This window comes from Phoxinus phoxinus (genome assembly GCF_949152265.1).
Source record: "Phoxinus phoxinus genome assembly, chromosome: 17".
NCBI lineage: Eukaryota > Metazoa > Chordata > Actinopteri > Cypriniformes > Leuciscidae > Phoxinus > Phoxinus phoxinus.
The window spans coordinates 24917231-24939159 of NC_136892.1; the positions used below are offsets into that span (position 1 = coordinate 24917231).

Genomic DNA, 21929 nt, shown 5'->3' on the forward strand with positions numbered 1-21929 from the left:
AACATCTATGATGTTCTATGATGTTGCTGTTTTTTAGAAAAGCAAAATCGTATAAATATACAATATATATTACTCAGCCCTAGCTCACCACACAACTTTAATAAATTCAATGAAGTATGGAGCTCAGGTGGTCAACACATCAACAAAGTGAGGTGTGAATTATTGACGCTTTTAAAGCACTGTATTTTTCACAGCCTAATTGGATAAACAGTCCACTCCTAGCAAAGACAAATGGTCGGTAAATATCATTTCTAGAAAAATTCAAGGCTGTTTCTTGTGCCCAATAACACAATTTCACAAATACAATCATGCCTAAGTAAGAAAATATTGGCTGTCTGCAGAAAGAACATTATAGCTTTATGTAACACAATTGACAATTTCAAAAACCTTATGCAAGTTACACATCTCGTTCTCATTTCTCTGTGGACCTTTGGGACAGGGATGCTACAACTATTTTTCTAGTGCTAGTATTATTTCTGCCGGTGAGAGAAAAAGAACGAATGCCTACATAATTTTGCCTTCAGAAAAGTAAATATTAAATACCCTATTTGGTCATATGATAGGAGTTCATTTCATATTGTCTATGTCTACACAATATAATCTATAATCAACTCGACATCAACCTGAAAACCTAAATTGAAAATGTGAAACAAGATTTGTCTGTGGCGTGAATGAGGATGGGGCTGAGAACTGTGGGAGCGAAGCGAGGCCAGTTGAGCAAATGTTAATGAGCGACACCTGCGCAACACACAGGTCTCGAGTCTCACGGAAGAGCTCCGGAAGGAAAAAAAGTAGGAGTGACGACAGTGGAGACAAGAGAGGACCGGACCTGGGATGTTATGTTGCGTTTTATTATGTTTATATGGGGCAGTCGTCCATGAGGGGCTGACGCTTCTTTTGGTTGGTTTTGTTTATTTTGGTGATTTGGTGATTAAAAGTTCCCGCCTCCTTCTTCCCTGAACTTGAACATCGTTACAATTTGATTCTAAAGCCACGTAACAAATCAAAGATCTCAAAATTGAACTTGATTTTTAAATATTTTACAAGTCGAGCTTGCCGAACAAAACTCGTCCGCCATGATGCTGAGGGTGATAGACCTTAGTAAGGTTAGACGCCGTATTGAATTTAACGCAAATGAAAATGAGGCTGTGAGGGATAGGCGTACAGTCATTACAATGGTACGTTTTTTTGTTCGGTCAGCTGAGCAAAAAGTATGTTGTTAAACAACTGTGTGACGCACTGTATTCTATCTCTCACAACCTCGTTTTCATTCCTGTCAAAAATGAACTATGGCGCTACACTGACTGAGGTCTATTGCCTTATAGACAATAGACTGCAATAGGCAATAGACAATAGACCTCTATTTCATTGGCCCATGCCCAAGAAAGTGATTTTCTGGTCCTGCTTCAGGGATTCTTTTTTTTTACTGTTTTATCTCAAATTGGATGTTCAAATGTGAACTTTCGCTTCAAGCTGCGTGATTTCATGTCCATAGAACATCATGTTCTAAAACTAAAATTCACCACAAATAAACAAACAAACAAAATCTCGGTGCCTCAAACTTTTAGCACTCAAAGTACGTCAAACTGTCTTATTTTTTTGTCTGTTCTTACAAAAACATCCTGTTTTGGCACATTTTGAGGAGACTTCTATGTCCCATTCAAAAAGAGAAACACTGCAAAGGACATCCGTGGAGGACAGAGGGAGAGAAAAAGAAGGAAAGCCCTACTCCAGCTCCCCCACCCCCCACCCCACCCCCCCCACACACACACGGTCTGGAGATCTCATCTGACAGACAGGGGTGTTAGGTCAGAAAATCCCCATAGAGAAGAATCCAGACATCTGCTAGAGTGCTCAGAGATCCGTCCTAATGCATCTATCGAACACAGACCCATCTATCCCACGGCAAAGTCAGTTTACTATTAACATGAGGCTATTTTACAAAGGTTTAAAGGTTTGGGGTCAGTAAAGAAATTAATACTTTTATTCAGCAAAGATGCATTCAATTGATAAAAAATTTAATAAATAATAATAATAAGAAATGTTACTTGTGCAGCAAATCAGCATTAGAATGAATAATTAAATAAATGACATTTAAAAAAAATATTATAATAGAACATAAAAAATATGTGATAAAAAAATATAATAAAATAATTTAAGTTATTTTAAATTCTAATAACATTTCACAATATTACTGTTTTTACTGGTGAGCAAAAGAGATTTCTTTCTAAATTATAAAATCTTACTGACCCAAAAGTTTGAACGGTAGTGTAACTGTTTTGATTAATTTGTTTTAGATGAAGGTTAAATAATACTTGATGTCAAACTTTTAAATTATTTGTTATGCAGAATCTTACTTTTTGTTTGAAGTTTAAAACAAAATAAGAGCTAAAAAATAAAAAGAGACATTATTACATCATTATGTAATATATAAATAATTTAGGGGTTGAATAGCCAGCAAAAATAACTTTATTGTGATACATATAACACTATTGTATTATATTTATAACCTGATATAAACTACTCATGTATTTTAAGGTTTTGGTTATAGGACTATATCCATCCATTAGTTAGTACTGATTGTTTATACCTGTATAGGAGAGACAGCAGCGGCTGGAGGGGTTTTGATTGGACTGGGACTGAGGGGGGTTCTGGAAATAGCGGTGGCAGCAACAACAGCAACAGCAGCAGCAACCGGACTGGATGGAACAGGACCTGTACAGAGAGACGGATGAACAAACGGACACAGAGATCATGCGACTTGTAAAAGATAATATATATGGCTTCATATATTTGCAGACTAGTAGGGCTGCACGATACTGGAATAACACTAACAATTTGAAAACAATGAATCATTCTAGAGTGAGTGGGGTGAATTTTTTTTTTTAGTTGTAGATAAAACTGAGTACATTTTACTATTACTACCGTATACAGTACTATTTCAGTTTTTCCACATAACAATTTCATTCAATGAGTTAATTGCTGTTTCTTTTTTTTTCTTTTTTTTTAAATCAAATTACTGTTTTTTTATTGTACAGTAATGGAGGTATTTTACAGTAGTAATACTGTAAATTACTAATTATTATTGTGATTTAATTGTGATATTGTTAATAAACAAATACATATATTGTAGTAGTAATAATAATAATAATACTATTGCACTGTAAAAAAATAAGAAAAAAAATGGCAAAAATAAAAATGCTTTTTTTTTTTACTGTAAAATTACAATAATGATGTTTACATTTTTATTTCTTCATTTTCAAACAGTAATCCATCAAGCTTTTATTTTGATGGGTTGCCGGCACATAAAAATGAAGTGAAATGCAGCACTTCGTTCATTTACACGCATGCAGCTCATGACATCAGGTGTGTAAACACTGCGCTTCACTCTGAAACCTGTAGCTCTTATTACATTATATCGCAGCCTGCACAATTTGACAATCACACTAAACCATATTGCAATATCGATTTTATTTCAATATAATCGTGCAGCCCTACATCCTAGTATATCATATTACTAATTTGTAATTTCTTTATCAAAAGCGACCTGCAGAACACTTGCAAGCGCAATCACCCTTGTGGGGTTCGAACAACCAACAACATTCTGTTTACCAGCAAAGATCTACAAACAATAAGCCACACAACCCCAAATATGAGAATGCATAAATCTGCATGTTTTGTGAACCTTGCGAGGCGCTGTCGAAGCTCTTAATGAGTGTTTTGACGGTGGGCGATGGTTCAGAGGAAGTGGAGGAACGTCGACTAAGGCCCATCCCTTGCCTCAGCGCAGCCAGGTCTCTCTCCACGGCATTCATATAATTATACACACGACCACGCTCCTCTTCCTGCCTGTAAAACAAGACACCCTGACACTCAAGTATCCTGCATTTGCAAATATTTTCACATACAATCACAATCAACACAACCTGTGTCCGAGTATCAATATCCCTGTAGTCACAACACATTTACCCTGGGTTGTAAATCTACACTACATCTTCTCTTACTTCTTGCTCTTTAGGTCATCCAGCTCTTTGTTCATCTTCTCGTTTTTCTCCTGAGCTTCCTGTAGGCGGCGCCGCATGTCTCCAATCTCCTCCTGAGCTTCTGACTTGATGTCGTTGGCGATGACAACGGCCGTTTGCAGATCAGCTTGGAACTGACGCCACTCGGCTGATTCCTCCTGTGAGTGACAGGTGTCAGTTAAATTCATTCGGAGAATCATGGAGATCATTTCTTGGGTGAAAAGTCACAAAGATGGAGTTTCAAACCATCTTTAAGATTACAATTACTATAACCCTGATATATACAGTGCAAACACAGCACATAAAAAGGGAAAATTTACCCGCAATTTACGGTGAAGAACCTTAATCTCCTTCTCCATATCATATTTCTGATCATGAAGCTTTTTGATGGAATCTGAGGGGAAACGGCAGAAATAAATACAGATTTATAAGTTAAATGTTCATTAATGTGTTGCTGAAATGTTATTTTATTCAAATGCCTAATTTTATACAATTTTATACTATCTTTTGAAATATGTTTTTAGTATTGATTTTTGGTAATACATACAGTAAAACTATCATTCCAATAAAATGAAACTGAAAGCTAAACATGTTAAATCAGGATAATGTCTGTATTTCATACTCAGATAGCTCGATGCCGCCTCTATGTGGACAGCCTGCATAACTACAAAATAATGAAAACAAAACTGTGGGCATCTGGTCAACACCAGACAAATGTGTGTTACATACATAGAGAATGGTTTTCTGTACAATTCTTTACTTGAGATCTCTCTTACATCATTTTTTCTTCAGTCTGGACCATTCACACCCAGAACAATAACTATATCAATATATTAGCATTCACACCAACGTACAATATCATTTTGTTTATTGCAAGCGCGTGCTGCAGTTTTGTCGCCTACCACTTGAATTCTGATTGGCTGTCAATGTTTTAATCGCTCATCAGCTGAAAAAAAAAAAACGTTCTGAAAGTGCTTCCAATGATATTGTTTCTCTGTGCTGCTATCATCATCGTTGTCGTGTGGACTTTTCTATTCTTTTCTATTTAACGATTTTTAGAATTATATCTTTATCGTTATTGTAAGTCCTTGGTGTGAACGGGCCTTAGCTCTGAAGAATTGTTTGGCACAATATTTTTGATAAATATATAATTTTGTTAAATATATATATAGTATTTTTTTATACATCAATTAAATATAATTGTATAAATATATTGAATGTGTCAATTACATATAAATAGTGTTAAGTGACCAGTAGCCATGGAAACCATTCTATAATTGTGACTTACTCTCCAGATCGGAAATGATGAGGTTGTCATGAAGCTTGACAGCCCGATGCTGCTCGACTTCATCCTCCAGCTCAAAGATGGTCTCCTTCATGTCAGCGATCTCTGTATCCTTCTCCTCCAGCTCAGAGCACTGCTGCTCCAGGAGCCGCTTCTGCTCCGCTAACTGTGCCTGGATATCGACACGAAACGCTCGGAACTCACCCTCAAGCTATAGCGAACACAAGGACACATGTTAGCAGGGATACATCAGGCATGTAATCGGCTAAAGACAAAGCAGAAGGAAAACCTGCCAATACATGTTGGAAAATGTACTAGTTAACCTGGAGATTCAATATGTGAATTCAGGATGTGACAAAAGTAGTATGTCGAAATTCACAGCACTCATAAAAGAGTACGAAAAAAGTACCTGGATGACCTACTATTTCCGGCGAGGTTCTGAAGTGTGCATATGATGGACACTTTACTATCCCATGAGGCCACGGGAGAGGATTTATGAATGGCAGTGAATCGATGCAACTGACACAGTTAGGTCACATGATAATGACAACATGACGAACGGAGTTTGTCCGGATTACATTCATACTATAGAATGTACTTTTTTTCTTAAAGAAATAACTACCTACTCAGAGAATAGCCGGATGTAGTCCCTTGTGTCCGAATATCCCTACTTCCCTACTATATAGTAGGCAAAAAAAAAACAGTGTGTGAAAAGAGTATGTTAGAATTCATAGTATTCATAACAGTAGACAAACTGTTCTAGGATGACCTACTACTTCTGGCGAGATTCTAAAGTGTGGATTTGATGATCATACTATTTCATGAGGCCACAGGAGAGGAGTTGATGGCTTAAGTCACATGACAGTGTCAACATGGCAGATGTAGTACGTCTGAATTTTATCCATACTACATAGAACATACTTTTTTAACAGTTGTGAAATAAGTTCTTTATCAAATGTAGCACATTTTCAGACCTCAGGCGCGGTTTAAGACAACTTCAAATAATCAAAGATATGTGTTTGTCAATTTCACCTTACTAATTGCCTCCTGTAGCTGGGCAGCTTCACTGCGCGTGTGCCCCAGTTCCTCTTGTAGCTGAGCTGCTTTGGCCTCCGCACGCTCCTTGTCTAATCTCTCGCTGTCCAGCAGGTGGCGTATGTCGGTCTTATCCCCAGCGTTGTGGATGGAGAGGAGCTGGGCCACTCTCTGCCTCTCTTGCTCAAGTTGGATTCTGCAGCGGTTCAGCTCCACCTGCTCCCCCTCAGACACCACCCTCAGCGCTTCCAACTCCGCTTTGGCGACGGCGCGCTCCCTCCGTTCCATTTCCACAGCTCTCTCTGCCATATGGACACGCTCCTTCAATGCTGCCATCAGGCCTTGGGCTTCTGCATTCTCCTGTTCCGCCATCTTGAGAGCACTGCTTAGCTGTTGCTGCACACCCAGCAGTTGCTCCCGCTCAAAATGCGAGCCCTCGTTCAGCTCAGCATAGCGCCTCTCCAGCTCCACATAGCGCCCGCTTTTGGCATCTTCGTCATCCTTGGCATACGCCACCCGGTGCTCGTCAAGAAGGCCCCGGAAGTAGTCCAGCTGTCTTCCGTACAGTTCCAGACGCTCCCCTTGTTGACAGAGGGAGTCGACAAGAATGGCGCGCTCCTCGCCCAGGCGTTCGTTCTCCGTGGTCAGCTCTTGTGTGATCTGCTGCAGATCAGCAAGCTCCTGCAGGGTGGCTTGGAGTTCTTCTGAAGTGCAGTGCTGGTTCTCCTCCATTTGATAGATTCGCTCAGTCAGGCAGGCCACGGAAACCTCGCTGGTGTTCCCGCTGCTGCCCCTGTGGGAATTTTCCCGGCTCGGTGGGCCTCCTTCTGATTCAGAAGACGATCCACAACCTGAGGGCGCGTCCAGAGCATCATCACTGGAGGTGATTGGCTGGTAGGCCTCACTGCACTCACTGTCCACTGCATCAGGAGAACCTACACGTCTCGGTTCTGACAGAAGGTCCTCGGTAGAGCCTTGAGCAGAGCCTTCTGCAGAAGAGGTGCGCAAGCTACATCCTCTGCTTTCACGCTGACCTCCACTGCTGCCGGAAGCTACAGGCTCAGGACTAAGGGACGGGCAACGCAAACCTTTGTTAGGGCTGTCCAAACGGTGCTCCAGAGAGAAGCCAAGAGCATTGAGGCGATCCTTCAGCATTCGGTTTTCACTTTTCAGCATATTTAGCTCATCAAGGATGCCCTGGTTCTGGTCTTGGAGAAGGAGGAGAGTGGACTCCACATCAGTGGCACTGATCACAGGAGAAACATCTTTCTCCTGAGGCTGCTTGGTTTCTTGAGAACCTTGTTCTGGATCAGGGGCTTCAAGTTCTTCCAGACCAAGCTGGGCCTTCATACATCTAAGTTCAGAGCGGAGATGGAGGATCTCCAGATCTTTGCTCTTGGCTAACCCCAGAAGGTCGTTCACTTGACACTCCAGCACTGCTTTATGGGTTATCTGGCTGTCTGAGCGAGATTTGCTCATGCGAGACTCAGTTTCAGCTACAGTATGGCATCGTGACCGCTTCTGAGGCATGGCATCAGTGGGTCCGGCGGGCTTTTTGGCAGTACTGGCTCTGGTTCGTTCTCGCAAGTTCTCTCGGGTTGTGCCTGGATCCTTGGCTGTGGATGACATGGCACGCCTTCCTGAAAGACCTACAATAAGAAAAAAAAAAGTTGTAAGCTGAAACATTCTACAACTACATAATTATTATGGACATTTCATTAGCGGTGTTGTGGGTATCTAAGTAATTTTGCAACACACTTTTTCTTTAACATCTTCAGAACCAAGGTAATGCTTGGCGCTACCTGAACTGGTCTTGGACCTGGTCTCAGTGCTGCTGATCTTCTGAGAGGAGGTTCCTCTCTTGTTTCTAGCAGTAGTGTTACTGTTGCTAATGGACACTGCTCCACTTCCTGCACTGACCGCTGGGAGATCATCATTGCTCTTTGCCTGGTTAGCATGCAAAACATTAAGTTAATGATCTGTTACAGACAAATCACAAGCTAACATTCTTAGCTGGCACTTGGTTCAACATATTTATAATGATTAAAAACATGTTTCCAATTTCTCCATACTAAACAGTTACCTTAGACAGTGGAGCTGCACTATGGGTTTTGTTTGTCATCTTGCCACCTGTGCCCATAATGCTGCTTCCCTCTGGTCTGCCTGGGGCCTTAGTGCCCGCTGAAGTTCTGGAGGTGGCGGCCGTGGGCTTGGTCGCCTTTTTCATGCTTGGCTCCAAGTTCCTGATACATTTACAGCGTAATCTAAATAAAGGAAAGCAGACGAGGAGTCGTTTGGATAAATTTGGCTGTATTTACACAGATTCAAATGGAACAAACAAAAATGCAAAACAAGTTTATATTTGATGACAATTTAAAATACCCCACTCCTTCAGAAAATACAAAAGTGTTAAAGAAAGAAGTTACTGAACATTAGAGGCATGCAGTGCTAAGTAAACCCAGCCATAGACTAAAATATACATCATAAAGACATCACGGTCACATCATTTATTCTCAGACCTATCTTTTTGCCCAGTAGCATTCAATAGCATTTAATTATGCACAGCTTAAATAGAAATATCTCATTACCTTACTCCGGCACTGGTTATTTTCCTCGGGGAACACATTATGTACAAGTCTATGCTTTTGCTTTTAGACAGTTGTAATGTAACATAACGGCCCCAGAGGACTCTATTTATGCAGCTTCACACACACTGTAAACTCAGACACTTTAGGGAAAAGCAGTCATTGGTCAGTGTTTGAATGCACACAACACTGCGTGATTGGAGGAGAGTCAGAAGAGGATGGAACTGCCTCTCTTATCACATCATCATGGGTGGAGGCCAGGCCCGTTGGAAGAGCTGACCAACTGCGTCAAGCCTTAAAAGGCTTTAAAAGTCTAGAGCAACAGGGCTATGTCTGAGGCTAGAAAAAACACAGCAGCTCTATGAATTTATATAGTAAATTTCCTTCACAGTATACTTGTGAAGATGGTCCACACTAGTAATATATAATCATCTATAATGTCTTAATAAGCTTGTAAAAATACCATAGCCCATCTATAAAGGTTAATTAGCTATTAAAAAAATCATAAATTTAAGGGCAACAGAGGTCTAGAAGTAAGGTCTGTGCAAGTATAAGTGTACTCATGTTGATGTAACTACTAGAAATCAAGAACCAGAGACTCCAGTGCATGCTCAAGCAGCTAGTGAACGCTGACACTTTACTTGCCCCTATGTGGGCTCTCTTTGCAAATCGAAACTACAGCGATTTGGATACTCTGATGGCAAATAGATGAGGAATGCCAAGATAGACACCAGCCTAAACACCCCCATTTTTCTGAATAAGTCTTTTAAGTTGATATGTTTGAAGAGGAGTCAAAACAAAAGGCACCACACCCAACTCCAGACCACAACTCTCAGTCCTCATGCTTACTGAAAGAATATAGCCCATTATATTGGCTGGCATATATACAGCCATTACATATTTAAAACAGTAATATCCTATACTAAACCTAAACTAATCTCTTGACAAACTATATATCATTTGAAAGCTTACAATCTCTAGTTTACATATTTGGTGACTGATTTTCCAAATAAATTACAGAGGAGCTGTAATTTATCAATTTGCAACAAGAATATTTTCATACTCCTAAGGCGTGTTCAGACCTTTATTTTGAAATAGTGATGAACATGAAAAATCATGAAAGAATGGTATAAACCTCAGTTTGTTTTCATGCCAAGAGTTCAAAAGATAGCATCCATTCAATTCTTTTAGAAAAAAAAAGTCTGAAAATGTTTTGAATATAAAGAAAAAAATTATAGATTCACCATTTGTGATGTGGCAGCGAGCTATAATGCACATGCGTGTTCTTTTTGTGTTTCTTAGAGGTTGAATTCATTTCAAAATCTGCCAAACTTCCAATACTACTTCTGAATAGGATGTCTACTTCATAAATTGTATGAAAATTAAATTTAAATAGCTTATTTTTTGAGATATCAACCTAAAATTAGTAACACAACTTGTTCAGATTTTTGGCTTAGATTTTTTTGCATTTTTAGAGTCCACCAGGTTTTGAAAATATATATTTTATATAAAATATTAATATACACTTTCATAAACTCAACTTTTTTGTTTAACTTTCTTAATTTATTTCACTTCTACAAAAATCTGCCAAATGTCTTCTTTAAAACAAGACCAATCTTACATCTATATTCCAAAGCATTCTTGAAATACAACCATTTAAGTTCAGAATGTGCATTTTCATGTCTATTCAAAAAAAGGGGGGTGCCGCTTAAGGGGATAGACATCCATATCGTTCATATTTAAATGCAACAAATGTGCAAATTTAATTCTAACTTCCATTATAGTGATAATAGTGTAAAGAGAAAAAAACGTAAATAAAACAGAAAATCCAGTGAGTGTTTCTTAACAAGCATTAGCAATGAAGTTGTGCACAATAGTAATGGTTACTTTCTTTCTCAGTAAAATAAGAAAAAATGTAATTGTACAAGCCCTAAAGGGAAAAGACACTCTGCAGTCAAATTCTTCAGCGGAGCAGTTAGTTGCCCGAGTTAACTTCCCACTTGAGATGTCATGGCGGACAACTTTAATGGTCATGGCATCACACATAAAACGTTCCATCCAGACTTGATTTCAGCGTTCAGCATGAAACCGGCTTCCGGGCATTTGCACAAATCTGAGCGCTGAACCGCAGCGCCCTAACACTTCAGCATAGAGTCATATCCATCAACATGCTTCTAAAAACAATTCAAACACACACAGCCTCATACATGCGGGACCACACAAGCAAATTCGTGTCGGGTAACAAGAAAATTAAAACCATTTTAAATATTTCAGGTGAAAACAAAGAATCACACTCTATGACTCCAAAATTAGTCTAGGCATTGGCCAATGGGAAAGAGGTTATAGAAAGGGATGGGGGTGGGTTTCTCTTTCAACTCAACTCAGACTATGTGGAGGAATTGTGTGACTTTCAATGACTTTCTTGGGGTCAAGGGTCATTCCAGGTACATAAAGAAAGCCTCTGATCATCTGTTCAGAAGGTGGTCCTCGACACAGATTCAGATTGTTTTATTTAATGCCATGTCAGCATTCAAAGCTATTTTCATGGCAAAAATTCAATTACAAAAATACAAATATCATATAAATACAAAAAAAAAAAAAAAAAAAAAAAAAGACAGCAACTCATATTATACAAGCTTTTTTAAATTAAAATATTATAAAATAAAATAAAATACAAAACCTTTTCAGGCATAATCTTATTAAATATGTCCTTGAGTGAAGTAACTTCATAAAAGAGCATTCTGCTTGTATTAAGTCCAGGACAATCCAATAAAATGTGTTTGACAGATGGAATCTTACAAAACATGCATAAAGTTGGGTCTTCACCTTTAAGCAAAAAAGCATGGGTCAAACTTATGTGACCTCAACACAGATGTTCAAATAAAAACAGAACCTGTTTTTATTACCTATACTGTACGGGGAGGATCAAAACGTTTTGGCTTCGCTTTTCAGGAATCGTGCGGCACACTTTTGATAGGAACAGATAGAACACTTTTTTACAGTAAAACAAAATTTCAAAATGTTTCAAAATTCGGAAAATGTATAAACATTCCGAAACCACGCTTTTCTTTAGGGCCCATTCACACAAAGAACAACAACTATAACGTGCTAATAATAACAGAATGTTATCGCTCGTTGAATGCTTTGCTAATATAGTTATTGTTAAACTAAGTTATATTTCTTGGTGTGATTGGGCCTTTAGACTTAATGGTCATGTTTAAACTTCCTGCTGGGTGGTTGGTTTACCTTTGAAAGCGACAGAGTGAGAAAATGCCTTAAATATGTGCAACATGGTGGGAAAGTAATTTGGCCCGTGTGTAGCGCAGGATGAGAAAATGCATCCAGTGCTGTGGGTAAAAAATAAATAAATGGACCCTCTCTTCGAAATAAATGTGCGAAAATAGGAATATAAGACAAAACACACACACACACACACACACACACACACACACACACACACGCACACACACACACACACACAAAAACAGATGTTGCATTGCAGAGGGAGATCCATGTGGTAAAGACATTGGTCTGTCCCCGTCTGACAGGAAGGCCACAGTGAAGTTCGGCCTTTTTTCTCAAACATTAAAGGAAAGCGGACCTTGTGGGGAATAATACGAAGCTTTTGAAAACAAAAACTAATTCTCTCGAGAGGGAATCCAAGCAGGACAGAACAATCCAGGCATCTCTAATGGCCCACTAAACGGTGACCACAATCCTGACCTACTGACGCTCTGCCTAAACAAACCGTTTGATATGCAGAACAGGCGAGATGGTCCTGTGAAGTTCAAGGGATTCAATTTCTTCACCATATCTCTCGAATTCCGTGTTTGGATTACTCTTTGGGCTATTTTAGACACACATCTAATGGAAATTCCTTGCAGACCTGACACAGCAGCCGCTTGTTAATTGAGCATCAGTATGAAGCCTGATGGGAGGAATGTGTTTGTTTGGACAGTTGATTACACATACACACACTGAACAGTCTGCAATTATAACAGCAGGAGGGCAAAACCTGTGAATAAGCTACAAACCTATAAAATAAAATTAAAATCACTAAACGGCTCATAGTTAGGAAACACTACCTTTAAAGGTTTTTTTTACCATCAAGTGAGACATCACAAGGGTCTAAAACCATGACGCTACTAATAAGAGCTTCCATTCAATGAAATCATTCCTCTGAGAGCTGCTAATGTGATCAAGCAGAATGCAGTCAGCTCAAGAGAGTTACAACTGGGTCAGCGTCTCTCCGCCTGGTCCACAGGACGTCCCACTGGGCATGCAGGCAGTCGCTTCCACCCAAACCTGTTAAAACCAATACGAATTTCTAATGAAGCGCTCATTGAAGGACCAAAACGTATGAGAAAGATAAAGAAAATATTACAACATTTTACGCAAAAATGAGCTACTAGAAATGTTTCTTTGACTTCATAAATAACGTTTTGAAATTATTAAAGTTAACAGGAAAATGGTTTCACAACCCCTACAGGATATTCAAAGAGAAGACAAAATTGTAGGACGGGATATTATTTTATTCACCATGAATTGATTAGATTCTGAAAAGGGACGTTGCCGAGAAGGTTGAAGGGATTTTTTTATTTTATTTTAGATTGTAAAAGACTAGTGACGCACTGCAATTTCGACAACCAAAAACATTCAGCCAAAACAGCATAAAAAATAATAATTTTACGTTTCGGCCAAAATAGTTATAAAAGATCTAAATCATCAAACGAAACACAGTGCTGTTTTTGACTGTGTCAAAGTCTGGTTCAAACTTTGTGAATAAGCTTAATCTCAATTCAACACCACAGCAATATTCATGGGCGAGAAAAACACCAAAATAAAAAAAAGCAAGTAAAAAAAAAAAGTTTATCTTTGATAATAATAATCTTTGAGACTAAATCTGGTCTCACCCTCAATTAAAAATATTTTCATAAGAATCAACTGAAAAGTAAAGAGTCCTAAAGGAGTTCAAGACGTCACATCAAAATATGCCAGCGATAAAGGACTCTGGCAAGAGGGACATAAGCTACAACAAGTTAACATCCCATCAGCTTGGACGCACTTCACCTTGACCAAGAATTATGCTAGAACAAAAATTATTGCTAAATTAAACTTTAATTTTGATTGATTTTGATGATTTTAATCACTGCTGAGCTGTGGGAAGTCTTGACTTCTGAATCTGAATGCAATAAAAGTGACATGAATCTGTTACAGACCAAGAAAAATATTCCTTTCCCTTCCCCTAAAACAAAACAGAAATTAAGTAAATTCACATACAGTAGGCCTACTTCATGCAGTCCATTTAATCAACAAGCTATGTTTTTGAGATAAATCCTCAATAAAAAGGCAAAGCAAAAAATACAAAAAATAACAAGAGAATTACTACTGTAATAATATTTTTTACAACCTTATGCAAAATGAGGGTTTGCCATTACCCATATACTCTGCCCTGAAGCACTCCCCAAAATGCTTTGGATGTTTGGGGGCGTTGGGTTGACTGGAATGTGCTGCTGCCTGCTAGAATCAATTCAAACCAGCTCATCAAATGCCTTCATGGGAAAAAGCTATGGATGCCATAGACTCAGCAGAGCCAGAGACTATTCCCAACAACATTACAGGAAATCTTCTTGCCATTAATGACACATTCTGAAGATGGACTGGACTTCTTCTTTTTAAATAACTGATACAGACAAAAAAAAAAAAAACATATTGGCAAAAAACATATTTTGAGAAGTTGACATGTCATGTGGTGTGACATGCTATACATGTAAAACAATTCTAAATAGCATTCCATTGAATAGCTTAGTACAATGTTTATTAATGAATACATTTTCTCTATTTAATAGGATTAAATCAATATGATGACATTTGACAGAAGTGCACAGATGAGGGACAGGACCAAAATCACCACTTATTAAAGTGCTTGTCAAACATATCTAATAAATCTCACTATAAAACAATTTGAGATTAGTGGCTTCAAAATCAAACTCATGGACAACCAAAGTGTGTGTCTGCCTGCTGATATTAGGATACATAATTCACATATCATACATAAAAGTTACGCTTATGACAAATACAACATTATTTTTCCATCAAGACATAACTTGTCAAAGCAAACTGCGACTGTAGGATATAACTGATGACATCAAACGAAAAAACACTGGCAGGATACATTGTTATATTACCATATATGACAAACGTTTTAAATTCTCCCGGTGGGCCTAAATTACTCTTTCCTGACACAACTGACCACAATCAAACTGAGACACAATTCAGAAGAACAAGCGACATCGATCGAGGAGAAGACATTAACTTAAATTACATTTTTACCTTGCGCTCCTAGAACTCGGAGAACTTCCTAGGGTGTATCCGAATGAAAGCAAGTTGAGGTAATCATTACAGAAAACGAAATAAACGATTTGATCTTGTAAAAAAAAAAAAAAATCTCAGTTTCCCGACTCCCCGGCAGCGGAGTGATGCTAGTGTTTCCCAGTCCTACAACCAAGCCTAACGCGACGTGTGAAGCGGGGAACAATATTCGGCCACGCCTTTTTTCAGTAACATTGCTATATTTTTCAAAATAAAAGTCTTGCACAAAATATGATTTTCTTGAAGATTGGTATTAAAAACTAAAAACGTGAAGCAGGGATATGTAGGGTGGTGGGAGAAGAGGAAATAAATGGATGATTGTTTAGTAACTTCAAAAACAATTGCTCTATGTAGAAGTATAGCAGTAGCTTAATAGTTTAAAAAAGCTGGACCACTAAACAAAGGTTACAGAAGACTACAGTCTTCAAGCTTTAATTCGGTTAGTTTATTCTGTCACTTTAAATGAAAAGCTTAGCTACAGTTAACTTAAGGCAAAAAATATATTTTATCATTAGTACACTTACTAGAAACTACAAACTACACATTTAAGCGTAAATCATAGTTAACCTATATCTGTTAATATCAAGTGATATTCCTGCATCAAATTACTTGGTGATATATGAATTTGCACAAAAAAACACGCACCTCCTTCCTTTATGATTTCTGGCTTCACAAAAGTAGTCTTTTTGCGTGACGTAGTGTTATCAGCCGCGCGCTTTGTAAAACTAAAGGCATAAACATACATAGACATAGCCTTTTGAAAAAAGCATTGAAGTATAATCAGTGTAACTCTTGGGTTTATATCTTATGTTTCTCTTGGGTTTAGTCTTAGCTAAATATTTATAAGCATTGATGCATGCATAAGTTCCCTCAAAATCCATAGGCCTATCTTCATCAAAAGTATTCTGCCAATAACACAGTCGAGCACCATCAGATACAAAAGAGAAAATATCTATAAATATATAAACACTGACAAATCTAGCATTCAGGTCAGTAATGCATTAATGAACTGACAGGATTTTTCAAACCGGTTTCCAGATCGATATTTTGGATTAAAACCTTGTTAAACTAATATTAGGTTAAATGTGAAATATGGTGTCAAAGATATGAATATATATTAAATGATGGTGTAAAATATGGGTAAAGACTAAACGGTCTAAATATTTTAAATAAAGTCTAAATATTTAAAAGACTGAGATAGGACAACAAAGAAACCGTAGAACTGGACTTGATATTGCTTTAGAAAACCTGTCTATCTTTGTCACTCAGCAGTATGATGGTTTGTTGAAAGATTGTTTTTAAAAGATCTGAATATTTTTATTCAGCGAATACGCATTAAATTGACCAGTGACTGTAAATGCATTTATAATGTTAAAGATTGCTATTTCAAATAGCATAAATATGGTTATTTTGAGCTTTCTATTCATCAAAGAATTCTGGGAGAAAAAGGTATCATGGTTTTCACAAAACTGTTTTCAGCATTGATAATAATAAGAAATGTTTCCTGAGCAGCAAATCAGCATAATAGCCTAATGATTTCTGAAGGATCCTGTGACACACACAGAAGACTGGAAAATTCAGCTTTGCTATCTAATGAATAAATTACATTTTTAAATATATTAAAATAGAAAAACAACTGATTTTAAATTGTAATAATATTTTTTGGGGGGGTAAGTGTATTTTTCAAAAGCAATGAAAAATCGCACCACTTTTCAATCATAGTTTTATAACCAATGTTCGATATTTAATTTCTATATCCAGAGCACCATACTTTTATTAATCCTGTTCTGTGCATTATTATTATATTATGGAGGAGGCGTGGCTCTTAATTCTCCTAAAGCTCGTTCCCGGGACGGCCAGAGGGGGCGCGCATGCGAGCACAGTGGCGGGTGTCAGAAAAGAGGAGGCGCGTGGTGTGATACGCATCTCTCATTTGAGTGTGTGTTGTATGTGTGGAGGGGAAGCGCAACACACGTTGTGATATTCGCACTTCTAAACTGAGCTAGAACCAACTTTATTTATCCTTCTTTCGCTTTCCTCGAGCGGAGGAGGACGTTCCGGAGTTTTTGTTTCAGGAGTAAGAAGGCAAATCCTCGACTGTGGGGGAATAATGTCGGCGTCGGCGGCGAAAGTGAGCCGAAAGGAGCAGAACTCGAATCACGACGGAGCGGACGAGACCTCGGGTAAAGTAATGGCGGCCTCCTGCGCACCGCCATTTTCAGTAATTTACAACTCTTGCGTTTAAAGCACGAATATCAATTTGAATTATTCGTCTAGTTTTTATCTTACTCTTTAATGAAAGCCCGAATCTGTAACTGTTTAATCCAACATAAGTCGATTTTGCCTGGTAATTTCAGTACAAGGATACCGCGCGCACCGGAGGCCATGATGTTTCCTCGCGCGACGGCTTTATTGTGCCACGCGCGACGAACATTGCGCTCGCGCGCCTTTTGGTTTATCAAAACGCAAATTTCCTGATTGTTTCCACTCATGTGCTCGAGCGAGTCGTTTTAAACCCCATGGTGACTCAAATAATGTGTACGTTGTATTGAGCCCATGTTGTGTGCTAATAGGCTAACTGGTTATTGTGTCTACCCGCCATCACGAGCCATTCCCCCATGTGTTGCTAAACCACGCTGCATCACATATAATCGTAGACGTGTTTTATTGACGCTCAAGTGGGGCGAAATTACTTTCTGAACTGATTTAACTTTTAATGCACGGCAATAATGTGTATTCATTGAGCGAACGGTAAATGTGGCCCAGCGCGTGGCCTCCACCGTTTAAACCTCGCGGCCTCGCGCAGCTGCTGCTGAAACTACCGGATTGAGCTGGTCGTCCAGTGTTACACCTCGCTTTTTCACTTTTACTTGTCCATTGTGATTTTGAATTAGATACAACTAGCATAAAATAATGCTGCTTTTTGTTATGATTTACGAAATGCATCGTTTACTTTGTTTCTTTTACATATAAGTTAGTTGCATTTGAGTGTAACTTAGTTATAAAGTCAGACTTTTATTTTACAAGGATGCATACGCGTGCTGTTTTATCCCACTACATTTTATAACGCATGAAGAACATGGTTAATAAGTTATGATTTTTATTGGATTTCAGAAAAAGAACAACAGGAGGCAATTGAACACATTGATGAAGTACAGAATGAAATCGACAGGTAAGCTTACCAGTGCCTCTGAAGTATCATTTGTAAGTGCACATCTGATGCATTTGTTTAATGCTGCTTCTGTTGCTTTCCACAGATTGAACGAGCAGGCAAGCGAGGAGATTTTAAAAGTAGAGCAGAAGTACAACAAGCTACGTCAGCCATTCTTCCAGAAGAGATCAGAACTCATAGCCAAAATTCCAAACTTCTGGGTCACAACATTCGTCAACCATCCACAAGGTCAGATATTGAAACCCATCCTTGGTGTTATTAAATTTGGTTGGTTTGTTTATATATTCTAATAATTTGTTTTTGATTTGACTAATAGTCTCAGCCTTGCTCGGTGAGGAGGATGAAGAAGCACTTCATTACCTGACCAGAGTGGAGGTCACAGAGTTTGAGGACATCAAATCAGGTTACAGAATAGATTTTGTAAGTAAACTTTTCTTCTGGTCAAATTTAAAAGTAGTGCACAGCTAAATTGTCTGACCTGTAAGTTTATATTCTCTCCAGTACTTTGATGAAAATCCGTACTTCGAAAACAAAGTCCTCTCAAAAGAGTTCCACTTGAATGAGAGTGGTGACCCATCTTCAAAATCCACTGAACTCAAATGGAAGACTGGAAAGGTGGGTTACCTATTTTTGGGTTAGTTTTGGACTAAAGCTGTTCCTGTTTAAATGTCTATTAACCGATTATGTATGATGCAGGACCTGACGAAGCGTACTGGACAGACACCGAACAAGGCAGGGAAGAAAAGGCAACATGAAGAGCCAGAGAGCTTCTTCACCTGGTTTACCGATCACTCCGACGCAGGGGCTGATGAACTCGGAGAGGTCATTAAAGATGACATCTGGCCCAACCCCCTGCAGTACTACCTGGTAGGAAATATTATTATTGCTAAACTCTGATAAACACTTGCTGTAATGACAGTCAGAACTTGTGTTTAACTTCTCTCTCTCTCTGCCCAGGTGCCTGATATGGATGATGAAGAGGGTGAAGGTGAGGATGATGATGATGAGGAAGAGGAGGAGGGTTTGGAGGACATTGACGAAGAGGGGGATGAGGATGAAGGAGAGGATGATGAAGAGGATGATGGAGAAGACGGTGAGGTGAGATATGCTTTGTCTTTATATGAACGCAAATTATACAATTATGTATGGTGCATTATAATGCATGTCTGTTAGTGTGGTTTAGGGCATGGAAAATTGATGTAAAGTTTACTTATAAAGTGTTTGCATTTATTATTTGCATAAAATTCAGAAACTGACACGGATCATAAATCTTTCTTTTTTCTGCTTCCCCTTTTTAGGATGATGGTGAGGATGACTAAAGGCTGATATGGACATATTCCATCACTTGTACCTGTTCTTTCCTTTTTGAAGTCACCCTCCAATCATGGGAGCAAAAAGCTTTGTTTTTATTTTTTTATTTTATTTTTTTGTGCTCCGTGTTCTGTTCTACTGAAGCTTCTCCTGTCCTGACCATGTCTAAACCCAGTTAGTTCCCTGGACATACAATACCTTCATTGGAAAACTAGTGGCATCTCGTTGCTCTGAAGCCTCTTGCGTCATCTTTAATTACAACCATCTCCAAAGACACACGAAATATTAACAATCTGCACGTCATCCTCTGTAGTCTAAACTGAAGTAAATAGCAGTTTAAATATTAAGTATATAAATAAATTTTTTTTCTGTGAATGGTTGTGAGTTGAAGTAATAAGCCATGGTGCAGTGATCTAATCATAGCGTACATACCTAGCCACTTTTTTTCTTTTTGTATATTTACTTTAATGCAGAGGTGGGCCCCAAAGAGTTGACACTGTTTTTCCTATGTGATAATATTGGACAAAAGGAAAGCACCAGCTAGCTCCTGTCACCTCTTGTAAATGATTTGGGGTCAATATCAGGGTATGGCAGTTATTATTGTTGACAGTTCAATGGGGTCGGGTGGGGCAAGTGGGCATTTGACACATCAACATTTGGGTTTATGTTGATTGACTTTTCATTGTAATGTTTTACAGACACCCATGAGGTTTGAAACATTTTTAATAAAAACAAAACACAAAAAAACTTCCTCTTGTAATTTTGAGCTTGGCTAATTAAAGGATTATTTAAATGAGATAATAAAGCCTGTAGAATCTTAAAGAACTCTATAACTTGTCTTTTCTCCACCTGTTTTATTTATTGGAGATATACAAATGAACACATTTTATGAGTACAATGTGTTTTTATATACTTTTATTTTTAACATGTGATTTTTATTTTATTTTTAAACGTGGTTTGGTACATCTTTGAAAGTTTTTGTCTTTTATATCTAACAGATTTTTCTAGACAATTTAGGGTCATTTTGAGTGGCTTGTCACAGGAGTTGTGACCGTAGGGTTAATGTTGGTACAAGTACTGTGTTATTGCAGACAGGTCATTCATACAATTTATTGCCATTTAATTATTTTATACATAGAAATGCATCCGTTACATTTTAACGGCTTATAACTAAATTGCTTTGGGCCTAGAAATTCAAGATTTAGATATTCAAGTCATCTTGAGTGATATATTAAGCACTATCATTACATTTTCAAGAATGGCATGTGAAAATTTAAAACCATTTAAATTTTCATAGTTTTTAATTCTATTTTGTGTGTTGAGTTACTGTCCACCTCACAGTTTCCTGATACTTTGACTTGTTTAAGAATTATGTATTGACGACAAGGATAGGACATAACCCTTTCAGTAAAAAAAAAATGATTTTGTGATGCTAATTATTAATGGTCAGGCATAACATGTACTCCAGTTACAGGAAATACTGGGTGAACTAATTTTATCATTACAAATTATTCACAACATATCCATGAAGTATAGCTATGGTGGCTTATTCACACACAAATGTAATCAATGAGTCCACCATGACACCTAAAATGAGAACTTTGGATTTTGACGGTGAGAAGAAGCAACCCATATCTATAAATTAAATAGTCTACATCTGAACTTGAAGACTGAATGAAATGTTACTTTGTGTGTCAATGAAAGTATGAAATTATTAATTTATGTAATGTTTTCAGCTGTTATGCTAAATCCTAAAGGTACAACAATTTTCATGGTCTTTTGTAACTTTGTAAAGTGCATTCATTTTTGGTAAGGTTTTTAGAGGATAAAACATAACTGAAAAGTAATCAAAAATGTGAAAAATCAATCATTTAACCATTGTTATTTATATAACTACGCATGTATCACAATTCCGTGTCTTGTCCACCCTCATGTATTGATGTTTTCTTATATATAAATAATAGTTTAATAATATCAGCAAAAATGTGTTTGTTGTCAATGAACTGATACAGAAATATTTCTTTCAAAAACAAGATTAGTTCTACTAGTTACGCATTTATTATCTTAACAGATCACGTGACATTGATCTGCACAAATATGTGAAAATGTTCTGTGATCAGTAATGTAATATCAAATAAAAACAAAAA

General features: G+C 37.8%; 2 protein-coding genes across 3 annotated transcripts in view; one reads left to right on the top strand and one right to left on the bottom strand.

Moving 5' to 3' along the window:
* The window catches only part of specc1lb (sperm antigen with calponin homology and coiled-coil domains 1-like b), a 28309-nt gene extending 12853 nt beyond the window's left edge, over nucleotides 1–15456 (bottom strand). For both annotated transcript variants that reach the window (XM_079586981.1, XM_079586980.1), the window contains exons 1-9: nucleotides 15261–15456; nucleotides 8426–8606; nucleotides 8145–8289; nucleotides 6340–7991; nucleotides 5311–5518; nucleotides 4343–4416; nucleotides 4005–4180; nucleotides 3686–3849; nucleotides 2591–2715 (exon numbers count right to left, since the gene is read on the bottom strand). In XM_079586981.1, the coding sequence (XP_079443107.1) occupies nucleotides 2591–2715; nucleotides 3686–3849; nucleotides 4005–4180; nucleotides 4343–4416; nucleotides 5311–5518; nucleotides 6340–7991; nucleotides 8145–8289; nucleotides 8426–8569 (2688 nt within the window). In that variant the 5' untranslated portion in view covers nucleotides 8570–8606; nucleotides 15261–15456. The remainder of the gene's footprint in view (nucleotides 1–2590; nucleotides 2716–3685; nucleotides 3850–4004; nucleotides 4181–4342; nucleotides 4417–5310; nucleotides 5519–6339; nucleotides 7992–8144; nucleotides 8290–8425; nucleotides 8607–15260) is intronic.
* A 1680-nt stretch (nucleotides 15457–17136) lies between these two features.
* Nucleotides 17137–21914, top strand: setb (SET nuclear proto-oncogene b). The gene is made up of 8 exons (XM_079587075.1): nucleotides 17137–17482; nucleotides 18414–18471; nucleotides 18557–18699; nucleotides 18788–18891; nucleotides 18973–19086; nucleotides 19168–19338; nucleotides 19429–19569; nucleotides 19770–21914. Exons 1-8 carry the CDS (start codon nucleotides 17410–17412, stop codon nucleotides 19788–19790), a joined length of 825 nt encoding a protein of 274 aa, XP_079443201.1. The 5' UTR covers nucleotides 17137–17409; the 3' UTR covers nucleotides 19791–21914.
* The last annotated feature ends 15 nt before the right edge of the window (nucleotides 21915–21929 follow it).

Coding starts and splice junctions, on each gene's coding strand:
- setb (XM_079587075.1), top strand. CDS start 17,410: ATGTCGGCGTCGGCGGCGAAAGTGAGCCGAAAGGAGCAGAACTCGAAT. Junction 17,483..18,413: donor CGGAGCGGACGAGACCTCGG/GTAAAGTAATGG, acceptor ATTGGATTTCAG/AAAAAGAACAACAGGAGGCA. Junction 18,892..18,972: donor CAGGTTACAGAATAGATTTT/GTAAGTAAACTT, acceptor TATTCTCTCCAG/TACTTTGATGAAAATCCGTA.